This window comes from Danio aesculapii, chromosome 6 (assembly GCF_903798145.1).
Source record: "Danio aesculapii chromosome 6, fDanAes4.1, whole genome shotgun sequence".
Lineage (NCBI taxonomy): Eukaryota > Metazoa > Chordata > Actinopteri > Cypriniformes > Danionidae > Danio > Danio aesculapii.
In genome coordinates, this window is record NC_079440.1 from 57517800 (window position 1) to 57533198 (window position 15399).

The 15399-nt window shown below is 33.5% G+C and overlaps 1 protein-coding gene across 1 annotated transcript; it reads left to right on the top strand.

Annotated features, from left to right (window-relative positions):
- The first annotated feature begins 5131 nt into the window (after positions 1 to 5131).
- Positions 5132 to 15059, top strand: LOC130231269 (skin secretory protein xP2-like). Its single transcript, XM_056460758.1, has 3 exons — positions 5132 to 5490; positions 12192 to 12326; positions 15052 to 15059. Exons 1-3 carry the CDS (start codon positions 5196 to 5198, stop codon positions 15057 to 15059), a joined length of 438 nt encoding a protein of 145 aa, XP_056316733.1. The 5' UTR covers positions 5132 to 5195.
- The last annotated feature ends 340 nt before the right edge of the window (positions 15060 to 15399 follow it).

Here is a 15399-nt window from a genome sequence, read left to right on the forward strand (position 1 = left end):
TATGCCACGAAGAATTAAGGCAGTTCTGAAGGCAAAAGAAGGTCCAACCCGGTACTAGTAAGGTGTACCTAATAAAGTGGCCGGTGAGTGTAAGCCACTCTTGAAATAAGATATTCTAAAGAATGCCGGAAAAATCCAGCCATTTACATCGAAATACAAAATACTATTAAAGTCAATGGTTGTTTTGGTCTTCAGTATATCTTTCTTAGTGTCCAACATAAGAAATTTAGAATTGAAACTAACAGGATGAATAAATTATGACAATTAAATTTTTGTGTGAACTATCCCTTTAAGAGCATCTGTAGGATCAAGTGATCATTTTAGTTGAATGATTTTTTTTTAGCGTTACAATAAGCATCAAATAGTAGTAGTTTATTCATCACACACACACACACACACACACACAAATCCATTAAAAAAATCACTATCAAAACCAACCTCCTACACTTAACATATCAAACATTTCGTTATAATCAATATCAGTCTCATCACCTAATATATATAAATACATGTCTCTTACAGAAGAGGATTTGTTCACAGAAAGCAGTGGTGGACCAGTAATTTCCCATCTGAATCTACTATTCAAAACATGCATGTAGGTGAGATTTAAGCAAAAACAAAGTAACTCAAATCATTCCACTCCTTTATATCGCATCTCATATATCACATTGTGTAAATATGATTTCCGTAGTTCCTTCTCTGAGGGTTTGTGGAGTTTATTAGCCAAATAGAGAGATTCATAAGATGGCCAAGCGATTGGGTTTTCATTTAGCCTTCTTCAGTTGCGCTGCTGCTGCTGCTTTAAAGTCTTAATATGTGACATTTATATTTGATTACATTCCAGACTTAAGACAGTGTGTCAATGGCTTTTGTTGCGCATACTTCAGAGATCGCATTCGTGCAATTTAGCGAATGCTACATTTCATAACAGCGCCTCAATGCTGAATTACCTGGATATTGAATCTGGATCAGCGAATAAAGCTAATCGTTGAGGGAATGAATCTCATTCGGTGGTAGAAATCTCATTTGAAGTGTGACTAAAGCCGCTGTGCACTGTCTGCATCATGTTATTGTGCCTGTAACCGTGTGATAGCTGTGCCGTGTTGTGCAAAGACCCATTTATCGAGACAATTCAGCAACTTTTTACTGTCTAGTTTGTCTGTGCTGGAATTGTGACGACAGCGCATGGATGGTGATTGGTAAAACTGTATCTTTTACATTGATTTTACTGTTTATCTGTTGCTTTTTCACTCTTTAACGCACCTTTTTTAAAGTAAGTTATATTATATTGTTGCAATAATTTGTTAAACAGAGTCAGGAACTCAGAGGGGTATTGATTGTATGTTGGATGTATGGATGATGGGGCTTTCATATCAGGTGGATTGTAGAATAAATATTAATAATATTTCCTTACATAAATATAGTGCTTTCTGGACACTCAAAGCGCTTTACACACATTTTTGGAGGGAATTTCCTCATCCACCACCAGTGTGCAGCATCCACCTGGAAGACGTTATGGCAGCCATATTGCGCCAGACCGCACACCAGGTGATTGGTGGAGAGGAGACAAACATCCCCAGATGATATGGGGATGGTTAGGAGGCCATGATGGACATAGGCCAGTGGGCAAATTTGGCCAGGATGCCGGGGTTAAACCCCTTCTCTTTTTCAAAGGACATCCTGGGATTTTTAACGACCACAGAGAGTCAGGACCTCGGTTTAATGTCTTATTCGAAAGTCAGCGCTCATTGAGCAGTATAGAGTCCTCTTCATTATACTGGGGTGTTAGGACCCACACAGACCGAAGTTTGAGCGCCCCCTGCTGGTCTAACACCACTAAAGTTAAATTAAATAAATAAAAAGAAATTAAAATAAAATGACTATAAAATAAAATGTAATAAAAGAAAACTAAAATAAAGAAAATAAAAATACAAAATGTAATAAAAATAAATAAAACAGAAATAAAATAAAATAAATTAAATAAAAAATAAATAAAAAATAAAGCAAAACAAAAAATAAAAAAATTATAATTAAATTTAATAAAATAAAAAGAAATGTAAAAAATGAAAATAAAAATAAATAAAGTAAGAGGACCAATGTATGGATATTACAGACACTGAGTGGTGAGAAGTTGCTGAATAGTCCCTTCACTTTATGCAGTGCTTGATATCGATTAAAAAAAATCCAAAACTATTGCAGAAAAGGTTATAAGAAAGAAGTCAAAACGTGCAATGGGTTTCTAAATGTCGTATACGCATGTCACCTATGTGTGAAGCAGAATTACGGATGTGTTCTACCTAATTTGAGGTTGTAAAAGGAATGATATTGCTTTGTAATTCCCCCCCAAATGATTGTTTGTACAACTTTGGTTCCATTTTGTACAGAACGTTATAAATGTAAACATTGTACATAGCGTGGCCCTGCAACAACAATCATTTAAGATGAAAAAACAAACACATATTGTCATGAAGAAATGTGCTTTGTATGGAAGATTTGTGCTTTTGTTAATGATGGAGTGGTCCAGTATACATGAGAACTGGCCGCTTCGGATGTTCGCAGAAATGACCACTGAGATGTTGTCCATCTGTCATAATAAACCACTACGTTCGTTAACTCGGTTCTTTCTTGAGTTTTGCATATTAAGTGCTGAATCTTCAGCTTTAATTGATAGGACAGTAGGGAGTATTGACAGGAAAGTGTGGGGAGCAGAGAGAGGGGAAGTATCTGCATAGGACCACGAGGGGGGAATCGAACTCGGGTCGCCGTGAGCACCGGAGTGCATGTGTCAACGCACTAACAACTACACCACTGGTGCCGACTTATGTGTAAATTTACAATTAAATAACAAACTGCAGACACAACATTGAGTGATCTAACCCCATTTGTGTGCATTTATTTTACAAAATCTTGCAAAAATATACTCAACTAACATTGTAAGTGATTAGTTACTTAAAGGGGTGTTCCTGAGTGTATTTTTAAGACTTGGTTGTGTTTATAAAATGCAAATGTGTGCTCATGCTTCACTTGTAGAAAATCACGTTATTTGTTTGTATATCTTTGATTATTTATAACTACTCAGCTAATATGAAAACGACTGTCATATTTCCTAGTTCCTTCAAAAGGGCCACCCTCAAGAGGCTCTGATTGGTCAGCTAACATAAAGTGCTGTGACCAGCACTGTCAGATCGGCTCCAGATTGGCTTTATCGTAGATCGCCTCCACGTCACCAGGAAAAGTGTCATGCCTTTACAAGCACGTGCTGTGTAATAATGGATCATAATAATGCAAATAAATCCAAATATGTTTATCCAGGAGATAAATAGATGAGTAGCAATGAGTGAAAGTCACAGCAGCGTTGTCATGGAGTGTTTTCATCCGTGCCTGCCGGCTGCCTCGTAGCTATTGGGCACACGTGGACATTCATCCCAGTGCGCTTCATTCACAACACTTCAGTTGCTGCCCAGTAGGACATTATATGTAGATAAATGTATATAAATCAGTGCTTAATTTGAGCCGGATCTTTTCAATAAAAGAAAAGGAAGCCAATGTAGTCGTTTGCAGTCACATATCGACACCTATCCATCGGCAATAAGAGTCCCCGGTAACCCAGACCAATTATAGAGTCGCGCTGTTATTTGTGGGTCATTTGCATAGCGCTACTTGCATTGTATTTGTATTGCCTCACACAATAAACATTACATTTATTTTTATATGATGTAAAAGTAGTCAAAAACAATGGACAACAACACAGCGGATAACGGTAAATCTAAATATTATTATTATTATTATTTATTACTGATTGAATTATTTTATTATTCATTTTTATTTTATTTTATTTTGTTGATCTTATTTTGTGTTAATTTCAAATCTTCTGAAATGTCTTTATTTTTTAACACAAAATAAGATGAAAAATAAACAAATTAAAAATGTATAATTAATACTATAATTAATTTCTTGTGGAAAACCTGATGCGGTCCAGCCTCACCCATACTCGGCCTCCAGCGGTCCCCAGGTAAATTGAGTCCCCTGATTTAGAGTAACTGGATTTAAATTTATTGTGTGAAGTCTGACTTTATAAGCATGTGTTACATCTAACCTTCTGTCTGTTACAACTTGCCCCACAGGTGGGGTAAATAGTAAGATTTTTACTCCTGGCACTTTTGGCAGTTCTTCACAGAAATCATAGGTCCGGCAATCATACAACCAGTGCTCATATGTAGGAGAGGCTTGTGTGTTGTAGGCATGGTATGATAACCTTGGATAAAAATATCACGCTATTGTGCTCACTACTCTAAAATATATTGTTTTTAAATGTCTGGGTAAAAAACTAAAACTTTTTGCCCTTTGAAAACAATACATTTTATTTTTTGAAAGATTTATAATTGTTTGGAGCAGTAAACATGTCAGGCTAAATAATTCAAAAGATTAATTGACTTCTGCTGTCTTCATTAGTTTCAAAAACACAGATTTCTTTACAATTTAAAATGGCATCTTTGGATATTTTTCCTGGTGGAGATTCTGTTGTCCTAAAAAAATGCAAATAAAAAAACCTTACACATACCTTAAGAACGGTATTACAGAAAATTTTGGCAGTTTTAAAACCTTGACTTTTCCAAACCACCATATATTTATTGGTGTGTGTGTATATATATATATATATATATATATATATATATATATATATATATATATATATATATATATATATATATATATATATATATATATATATATATATATATATATATATATATATATATATATATATATATATATATGGTTTATTTAACCCCGTTACTTTGTTCATTGGCTTTCCCCTACTTTTCTCTCCGTTACACACTCAAAAGTATAGGTCTACTTATTCTTCACAAAACATAATTTTAAGACTAGAATAGGCGAATTAGGACGCAGCATAACCTATTTTACCTTTTGTTTTTGTTAAAACACGTTTTTAAGTTTTCCTTGTGTGATTTGTCTAATTAAATGAGTGTAGGCCTAGATACTGTACTTCTGAGGGCGCCCCTTCCCCCTTCTCATCACCATCAGCTGAAGTGTCCATGATGCTGAGCTCCGGACACTTGAGACTCTCCCTAGGGGAGGAGTTGGCCGTGCCTGAGCCTATAAATCCGGGGTGACCCTCTCCAGGCTGAGCCGAAGGACTTACTAGGTCAGAGGGATCCCTGAAGCGGACAAGCATGCCGGCAAAACCTGCACCGATAAAGAAGTCGGCTAAGGCCGCGAAGAAGGAGGAGCCAGCACCGGCACCCGCACCCGCACCGGAGCCCGAGCCCACACCCGCTCCTGAGCCCGCTCCCGCCGAACCAGCACCCGCGGAGCCTGCACCAGCCGAGGCCGCTCCAGCAGAAGCCGCCCCGGCTGAAGGAGCCCCGGCGGAGGCACCGGCTGAAGGAGCGCCCGCTGAAGCAGCAGCACCGGCCGAAGCCCCTCCAGCTGAAGCTCCACCAGCCGAACCCGCGGCTCCTCCTGCAGGTACTGAGCGCGCGCGGAGATCCCAACCGTGCATCAATGAGAAAGTCAAGATACACTGGGTGAATGAATCTCTCAAAAACAGAGCTGTCAATAGCTTTACTTATCCCAAGAGGAATGCAGTCATATTTCAGTCCAACATTACAAGGAAAAATAAATGATAAATAGCACGAAGAAAATTAGAAAGGGACACTTTATTTTAAGGGATCCTTCGCTAAAAAAATACTCAAAAGATTTACTATTTTTAAGATAACTGGTAGCAAAACGATATATTGGCCTGAATTTACAGATAAAAATTTAATTTGTTTAAATTCAGCCCATGTAAATTATTTCCAACCAGCTACCTTAATAAATCCAATGAATCTGTTTTTTTTTCTTCAGTGTTATTACTCATGTACTTTATTAATTTCAATACATTATGAATAGTTATAAGCAAATAAACATAACCCTATCCATAAGTATACATCTAATCAATTAATATTATTAAATGAATTGCAAGAAAAAGTGTAACCGTACAAAGTGAGTACATATATAAAATAGTCAACATTTGAAGTGGATCACATCCTTCATATGCTGACTACTGTATTTTACAACATTGTAAGAACTGTCACAAAAATCTTACCATGCTTGCTCTAAAAATAGATCTTTTCTGTGTGGGCATTTCAGCTTCTTATCATTATCTTATGATTTCTGGTGAAATACGACACTGTTTTTGAGAGATCTGTCATTCTATCATTACATGCAAACAAACAAACAGACACTATTAACAAAATGCATGTCATAACAATTATCTCCTAATGCATGAGAACTCAATGCACATAACTGCTGGTGCCAAGAGCTCTTGGTAGCTACTTGGAAAATATCTGAGTGCAGCTGATGGTTTAAAAAAAACAGCAGCGAGCGTCTACACCTGTTAACCTCTCCTCACTTCCACACCATACTGATCACAGCAGCTGTTCAGGCTGAACTACTCACACCCACGCCGCTACTCTGGGTGTCTTTGATAGGATAAAATAATCATGGTAATAAAAAAAATCTATGTTTTATTCATTCAAAAGCTGTTTAGTTGACCTACTCACACACGTTCTGCTACTTTGGGTGTCTTTTGAAATAAAGCTGATAATTTAATAAATGAAATAATAATAGAAATAAAAATGATCTGCTCTGCTACTTTAGGGATCTTTGATATCCAAAAATATATAATAATAAATGTAATATTAGTCATAAAAAATATCTTTTAATTTTAAGAATAAATAAGATTTTTTTTCTCATCTTTTACTAGATTAAAATTTTTTAATAGATTAAAAAGCTGTTCGGTCGACCTACTCAGCACCCGTTCTTTTGGGTGTCTTCGGAAAAAAAAATTAATAAATAAAATAATAATAGAAATAATATATTTTTTTATCTCCTCTGCTACTTTTGGAGTCTTTTATATCCAAAAAAATGCAATAATAATAATATAATAATAATAATAATAATAATGAAAGAAATCTACCTTTTAATAGATTAAAAAGCTGTTCGGTCGACCTACTCAGCACCCGTTCTTTTGGGTGTCTTCGAAATTTTAAAAAAAATTTATAAATAAAATAATAATAGAAATAATATATATTTTTTTAATCTCCTCTGCTACTTTAGGAGTCTTTTATATCCAAAAAAAATGCAATAATATTAATAATAATAATAATGAAAGAAATCTACCTTTTATTAGATTAAAAAGCTGTTCAGTCAACCTACTCAGCACCTGTTCTGCTATTTTGGGTCTTCAAAATAAAATAAAAAATTATTAAATAAAATAATGATAGAAATCTACCTTTTATTAGATTAAAAGCTGTTCAGTCGACCTACTCAACACCCGCGCCGCTACTCTACTTTGATATAATAAAATAATCATGTTAATAAAGAAATCTACCTTTTATTAGATTAAAAACCTACTCGGCACCGTTCTGCTATTTTGGCTGTCTTTAAATGAAATAAAACAATTATTAAATAAAATAATAATAGAAATTGCTCTGCTACATTGGAGTCTTTTATATCAATCATTCATTTTCTTTACGGCTTAGTCCCTTTATTAATCTGGGGTCACCACAGCGGAATGAACCGCCAACTTATCCAGCATATGTTTTACGCAGTGGATGCCCTTCCAGCTGCAACCCATCACTGGGGTGACAAACATCCACACTCATTCACACACATACACTATGGACAATTTTAGCCTACCCAGTTCACCTGTACCACATGTTTTGAAAAACATGTTTTGGAATGTTTTTGGGAACCGGAGCGCCCGGAGGAAACCCACATGAACACGGAGAGAACATGCAAACTCCACACAGAAACTGCAACCTTCTTACTGTGAGGCAAACGTGCTACCCACTGCACCACCATGCAGCCCCTCTTTTATATATCCAAATTTATAATAATAATAATAATAATAATAATAATAATAATAATAATAATAATAATAATAATAATAATAATAGTTATTTTAAAAATCTACCTTTTATTAGATTAAAAAGCTGTTCACTTGACCAACTCAACACCCGCGCCGCTACTTGTTTTTGAAACATTTTTTTATAATAATAATTATAATAGAAAAAAAAATGCTCTGCTATTTTAGGGGTCTTGGATATCCAAAGATATAATAATAATAATAATAATAATAATAATCATAAAAAAGTTTTTATCTGTCTATCTTTTATCAGTTACACTTGTTTTGCTACTTTGGGTCTCTTTGAAGTAATAAAAATAAATAAAAAATAAATGAAATAATAATAGAAATAACTCGTCCATATAAATAAATAATTACATTCGATTTGCTACTTTGGGTAAAAATACTTTACTTCACTTAAAATAAAGTTAATAATAATAATAATATAATTTTATTAGTTAAAAAGCTGTTCAGTTTGACCCTTTAGTATTATTATTACTATTAGTTATTATTACTATTGTTACTACTATATTAGTATTATTTTTATTATTATTGTGAATATTTTTTTATTTTTGCTTTCAATAAATAAAATTACGGTAGCTTATAGATAATGGTAGAATGGCAGAAAGCTTGTTGAAAATAATTTGATACAGTTCCCTTATTGCTATTATTATTATTATTATTATTAACATAATTTATGGTAGCACCGAGGTTTTTTTTTTTAGAGCAATATTTTTTTTTTTAATTTCTTAAAGTTCACCCCAACAATGTAAATGTACTCCATATTACTCCCTCTCAAGTGGTTTCAAGCCTTTTTAAGTTTCTTTTTTGCTGAACAACACAAAAGATGATATTAAGAAGAATGTTAGAAACGGGTAACCATTGACTTCCCTAATATGGGAGGAAAATGCAAATCCTCCAATGTAAAGCTCACAATATTTTGTCTAATTTTGGTGTTTGCGAAACTCAAGCACAGGCCTTCTCGTGAGCTTCCTCAGAAGCCCAGTTGCTTTGTGCTTAAATTCAATCCTTCAGTATAATCTGCGGTCATTTCATGTGATAATCTGTGTACTTTACTCTCTAACAAAGCCAGAGCGTGCTTTTCACCACCTGTGCAATTATTATTTTAGCACCAGCTATGTCCACTGAGGCAGAGATATTTAGAGCTCGTGTTGAATGCCAGCGTCCCTATTTACAGTTTTAGCACAATGCTTGAAGAACAATAAATATTTAACAATGATGTTTTAATTAGCAAGACCAATGTTTTTGAGTAAGAAGGTAGGTTATTGTCAATTATTCACAGATTTTGCTTTTAGAAAAGACAAATCATAGAAGATTTAATAATGATAGCTTAAAACATCAACAAACAAAACTGGATTTATGTATATTCAACTCTTTGTGTGATGTGCTTACTGCATTCACTATTAAACATGCTGGATCCACACAATTCCTTCATGTTGTCTTAACACAAATTATGCTAACTATTTACTGTAAGTGGATTGAACTTAAATAATTAAGTTGTCCCCCCCAAAAAGCTTGAGAATTGTGTTGCTTCAACTCATTTTAAGTAGTTTTAAAAAGTAGCCAAATACGTTTTTTAGTCTTTGCTATCATTAGTTGACATTATTGTTCACTCAAGATTAAATGTACTGAAATATATTTGAAAACAGATAAATATTTGTGGATGTCAATGATCCTCAATATGACCAAATATGATGTCTTCGCTTAATGACTACATGCACTAAAAAACATGTTTGCTGCAAACTTATTATGTTTTAAATTTTATTTAAATTTAATTTAATTTTATTTAAATATTATTTAAAATGAGCTGAAATAACACAATTCTTGAGTTTTTTTTTCTTTTTTGGGGGGTGGGGGGGTAACTTAATTAAGTTCAATTCACTTCAGTTTGTAAAACTAATAAATTAACTTAATCCTTCATGTTGCCCCAACACAAGTCAGTTATGTGGAAGCCTGCATTTTTTACAATGTGATTCCGGTTTGTTATTTTGAGTTATATCGTATGCATGCAGAAGCTCAAATGTTTCGTCCATTCTCACATTTTTACTAACATTTAAAGTGCTTTTGCTGCAGGAGCCGCTGCACACACTGCTGAGGCCCCCGCTGATAATAATATCAGGGATGATAAGCATGCGTTTGCTGTCTAAAGCATGCTCAAAGTCAACATGAAAGAGGAAATGTTTGTAACTCCTAATACCACAACACCAGTCATAAGTGTACATTTGATTTAATATTAGAAATCTAAAATCTGAGACCTCAAAGATATCAAATCCTGTAAAAAGTCACCTTTAAAATTGCCCAGATGAAGTGCTTTTGTAATGCACTTCACAAAATATCTTTATGAAACAGGATCTTTAATACATAATACATTTTAATACTTTTAATACAACACATTAATACAGATAACATCTTTTATACATGATACAGTATTTAACTGTAATATGAATTGTATTTTATTGTATGACAGTTATGCAGTATGTTACCGTGTTTTAAAGTAGCATTTTGGAAATATTCTCTTGGCTACCTTTAAATCCGTATTCTTAAATGCTTAGGAAATTACAGTAATTTACCATTTGGACTGGTTTACAGTAAACCAATAAATAAACAATGAAGTAAAAAATGTATAGAAAAATTTATTACTAGTGGGAAAAAATATTTATTTTACAATATATATTAAACAAATATAAACAATACTGTAAATACAATCACTCTTAATGATTTTGTAAATCATGCAGTATTTAACTGTAATAGGATTTGTATTTTATTGTATGACAGTTATGCAGTATGTTACTATATTTTAAAGTTGCATTTTAGGAAATATCCTCTTTGGTGCAATAAGGTATAGTATTTAAACATTAATAGTTCAAGTCTGCTGTGAATTAAAATACTGTAAAAATAAATGAGCGTGAAACTGATCAGTCATAGAAAATACGTAGTAATTTACTATTTGGACTGTATTACAGTAAATCAACAAATGATCAATTAATTACAAGTGAATTTTATTATTATATTAAAAATATATTACTGGTGTGAGAGCACTAAAAATACTGTATATTTTACAGTAAATGTATACAAAACTGTAAATACATGCACAGCAATATAAATGGTACTGTAAATATGATTACGGTATTTTTTGTGTACGTTTGCTTTACTGTAAATTGCTGTCAGTAAGTATGGTGTAATGTCCGGTGTAAAAGTCTAATTATTTATGGCTTTTTTCCGCCAGGTTTTCATGTCACAAGGCACATGTACTATTCAAATAAGTAAAACAAATTTAAAAGTCTCTTAAAATGCAGACATATCAACATAATACAGAACAACTTTTAAATTGATTAAAAATCATTAAAAATTTATTTTTACAAGTTTATTTTGACATTTACAGTACATTTTAACAGTACGATTTAAAATCAATCATTTTGACCTTTACAATATATTTCAGGCATTTAAATTGATTTAAAATCAATCATTTTGACCTTTACAATATATTTCAGGCATTTAAATTGATTTTAAAATCAATCATTTGACCTTTACAATATATTTAAGGCATTTAAATTGATTTAAAATCAATCATTTTGACCTTTACAATATATTTCAGGCATTTAAATTGATTTTAAAATCAACATTTTGACCTTTACAATATATTTCAGGCCAATTTAAATGATTTAAAATCAATCATTTTGACCTTTACAATATATTTCAGGCATTTAAATTGATTTAAAATCAATTATTTTTGACCTTTACAATATATTTCAGGCATTTAAATTGATTTAAGACCCATACAATGCATTTTTGGCATATTAGCCAAAAATACACCCGTGCAATTTAATACTGGTTTTTGTGGAATAAAAGCAATGATGAAACACTTAAGGAAGATTTCATGATGACTTTAAATTCATTTTTTCTAATAAAGAGCATCATAAATGCATATATTTTTAAAGCTACTTTTTTGGGAGGGTATTATGCCAAAAGTTCCCCCAAGCTTGATGTCAAAATATGAACTAAAGCAAGCTTGAACGCTATTATATGCTGCTTTTATAATGTGCCCTGCTTATTTAACACCAGCTGATGCTGAAGCTCCACCAGCGCGGAAGGAAATCAAAGCTCCAACACCTCCACCACCTCCAGGTAATCACACACAAACAGAAGCGCTTCAGATCAACAGTTTTACTCTAATAGTGTGGTGTGTTTTTTCCAACTGAAGCATCAGATGGAGTGCCTGATCATAGTTTTGAAGTATTAAAAGTGTTTTTCTCTGCAGAGCCCACCAGTGAGCACCTGGAGCTCGGCGTGGAGGACGCAATGACACCTCTGTCACCATCTCATGGAGACCTCCAGCCACCATCGGCACCTCAGGCCTGGATGGCTACGTTGTGGAAATCTGCACGGAAGGAAAGTAAGTGCTTTGTAAATAAAATACAAAGCAACATCTACATTATAAACTCATTAAAATACAAAACTATACAAACTAAAATACAAACTATATTACAAACTTGGCACAAATAATGCAATAATAAACAATATAAGGATAAATTCAAGACAGGTTTAGTTTAATTAATTAATTTTTTTATTTATTTAAAGAGTCAGGTTCAAATGAAGCTTTTATTAATCGCATGCAAAATGAAGTTTGTATCTACGTAATAAATGTAGTTTAATGTGTATATTTGTTATCTATATATATATATATATATATATATATATATATAGTATATATCTATATATATTAGGGGTGCGACGAGACACGAGACTTTAGATGCTTTTTTTAATGAACTTGTAAGAATGGTATTTTATTTCTATTTAAATGACTTCTATGCCATAAAGGACATGCAAACACTGCTAAATATTTAGCTCTAACCTCTACTCACTGGCTTCTCCCCTGTACAATTTCACATGAGATATCGAACTCCTTTCCACAAGTTGAACGCTTTTTAACGTGTGTTCGGTGATGATGATAACGACGGGTGTGTGTGTGTCTCCATGAGTTCACCGTGTATGTGCGCACTCGGAGATGTGTGTGTCCGTGGTCCTTATGACTATTGTGCAGACAATAGTGTCAAATAGCTGTGTGTGTGGCTTTTCCTATTGCGAAATGCGGCTAAAGTCCCTACACGACGTGTAATAGTTTGGTTACGGCGTTTACATGTTTTTACTGCACTTGACTTCGATAATTCGAGTAAAATAGGAATACTCCACCTGTCTTGATTCCATTCTTTTTTTACAACGATTATGACTTTCATGCACATCTAAAGAGCTATTCCATCGCATGGTTACGAGTTGTGGCTAATTTGTGTAGCAGCAGTTGCAGCAGCCTCTGCTTTTGGATTGCGGCCAAGCCGGCAAACTTTGAACGCCAGTGAAAAAAGTGGTTGCGTCACACCCGCCCAAGCAAACGAGTGATGCGCAACACCGAGGAAGCCCTGGTTGACTTTGTGTGTGCAAAGCACTGGATGTGCAGTTTAAATCCAATCCTGCCTCCAATCTTCAGTGCTAATTCAACCCTCACGCTCCATCATAAAACCAGATCACAGCTCATGAGACAACCTTTACACCTTGAGAAATCTCATTGCGATTCGTCTCGCGAGATCTCCGTAGCTCGATATCTCGTCATATCCTTAATATATATGAAGAGTTCAGATTCAAAGTCGCTAAACGCCATTTCCGCCAAAAATGAGCTAATGACACTGAGTGAATGCTTTAGGCACGTAATCCATGTTCAACAAATAGTTTGCTTCAAATCATCCAAATCGCAGCGTCAGCACATTCAGAAATAACAGTTTGTTGGCAAAAGCTGCTAACACCACTTGCCTTTGACAATAAAAGCCGAGAACCAATCAGAAGGCACGAATCGAATCATGTGTTTTAAGTGGAGTGGCGTGCTGATACACCGGCTTTATGAGGAGACTGATTTATTCCGCTTCCCATTTCGATTTGAAAAGACGGAGCTTGATGAACTGGATGAGCCCGTTTGACTGTCAGTGAATGACAAATGAAAACGTCTCTTACCTCAAAACTCTGTGCATTGTAAGAAAAAGAAAACACACTGTACAGTCGGACTGTACATATATATATATATATATATATATATATATATATATATCTATATATATATATATATATATATATATATATATATATATATATATATATATATATATATATACAGTTGAAGTCAGAATTATTAGCCCCCCTGAATTATTAGCCTCACTGTTTATTTTTTTCCCCCAATCTCTGTTTTAACGGAGAGAAGATTTTTTTTCAACACATTTCTAACAGAATAGTTTTAATAACTCATTCTCTAATAACTGATTTATTTTATCTTGCCATGATTACAGTAAATAATATTTAACTAGATATTTTTCAAGACACTTCTATACAGCTTAAAGTGACATTTAAAGGCTAAACTAGGTTAATTAGGTTAACTAGGCAGGTTCTAGGGTAATTAAAAAGTTATTGAACAATGATGATTTGTTCTGTAGACTATCGATAAACAAATTAGCTTAAAGGGGCTAATAATTTTGTCCTTAAAATGGTATATAAATATATATATTAGTAAATGCACACAATATTATGTAAACACAAATTTTATTACTTTATTATTACTATTATACTGTTGTGCATTTTTATTTTATGATAGTATACTTTCAACTTTCATTCCAAAGTTCCAATAATGATATTGCAATAATATTGTCAGAAATATCCTCTTATTTTTATTACAGTTTTGCCATATTACAGTACAGAAAACTAAATGTTAAGCAACGATACACTTTAACAGTAACAGTTCAAATTAAAATGAAGATTATTGTTGACAGCATTATATACAGAGATACTAAGTCAACAAGACGAGTCCAAATGTTATATAACACTCTGCTCACTAAAACATGTCTTTACTAGTTTTAGATTTATTGATGTGATGACACTGTTGTACCTTCATAAATTTATTTTTATGCACCGACTGACTAGATAACAAGTCGATTTCAGACACGTCCAATATAAGTACTGCCAAGTATTTGTGTTCATTTGTTTCTTTAAATCTCTGATGTCTTTTGAGTGTGGGAAATGTGAAGTTTCATCTCAAATATCACACAAATAATGTTTATAACTCTTTGAAACTGCCCCTTTAGGCTTTTAAACCTAGTTGGGCTCTTTTGGTGACTGTCGCTTTAAATTCAAATGAGATTGTGCTCATTTGCTAAAATACCTGTGCTAAAATACCTGTGTGTCAGCATAGTGGCAGATTCAAAAACAAGACTAACATCCTATTCTAATGAGGGAGAGATCATCACTAATGCGCGGGGCTTTCCCCCTCTGATGACACATACTGTACAATGTAAGAATGTCAATCAAAGTGTTTCTGCAGACTTTTATCAAATGTAACTGTAAACATATTAATAATACCATTAGAAGCTGGTTATATTCAAAGATACAGCTGTGTTATAAGTGATATTGCCTAATAGGCGCCCTTTAAATGA

Excerpts from the sequence above, each read along its gene's own strand:
- LOC130231269 (XM_056460758.1), top strand. The coding sequence starts at position 5,196 with ATGCCGGCAAAACCTGCACCGATAAAGAAGTCGGCTAAGGCCGCGAAG. Across the intron at positions 5,491-12,191 it reads ACCCGCGGCTCCTCCTGCAG|AGCCCACCAGTGAGCACCTG; the intron begins GTACTGAGCGCG and ends TTTTCTCTGCAG.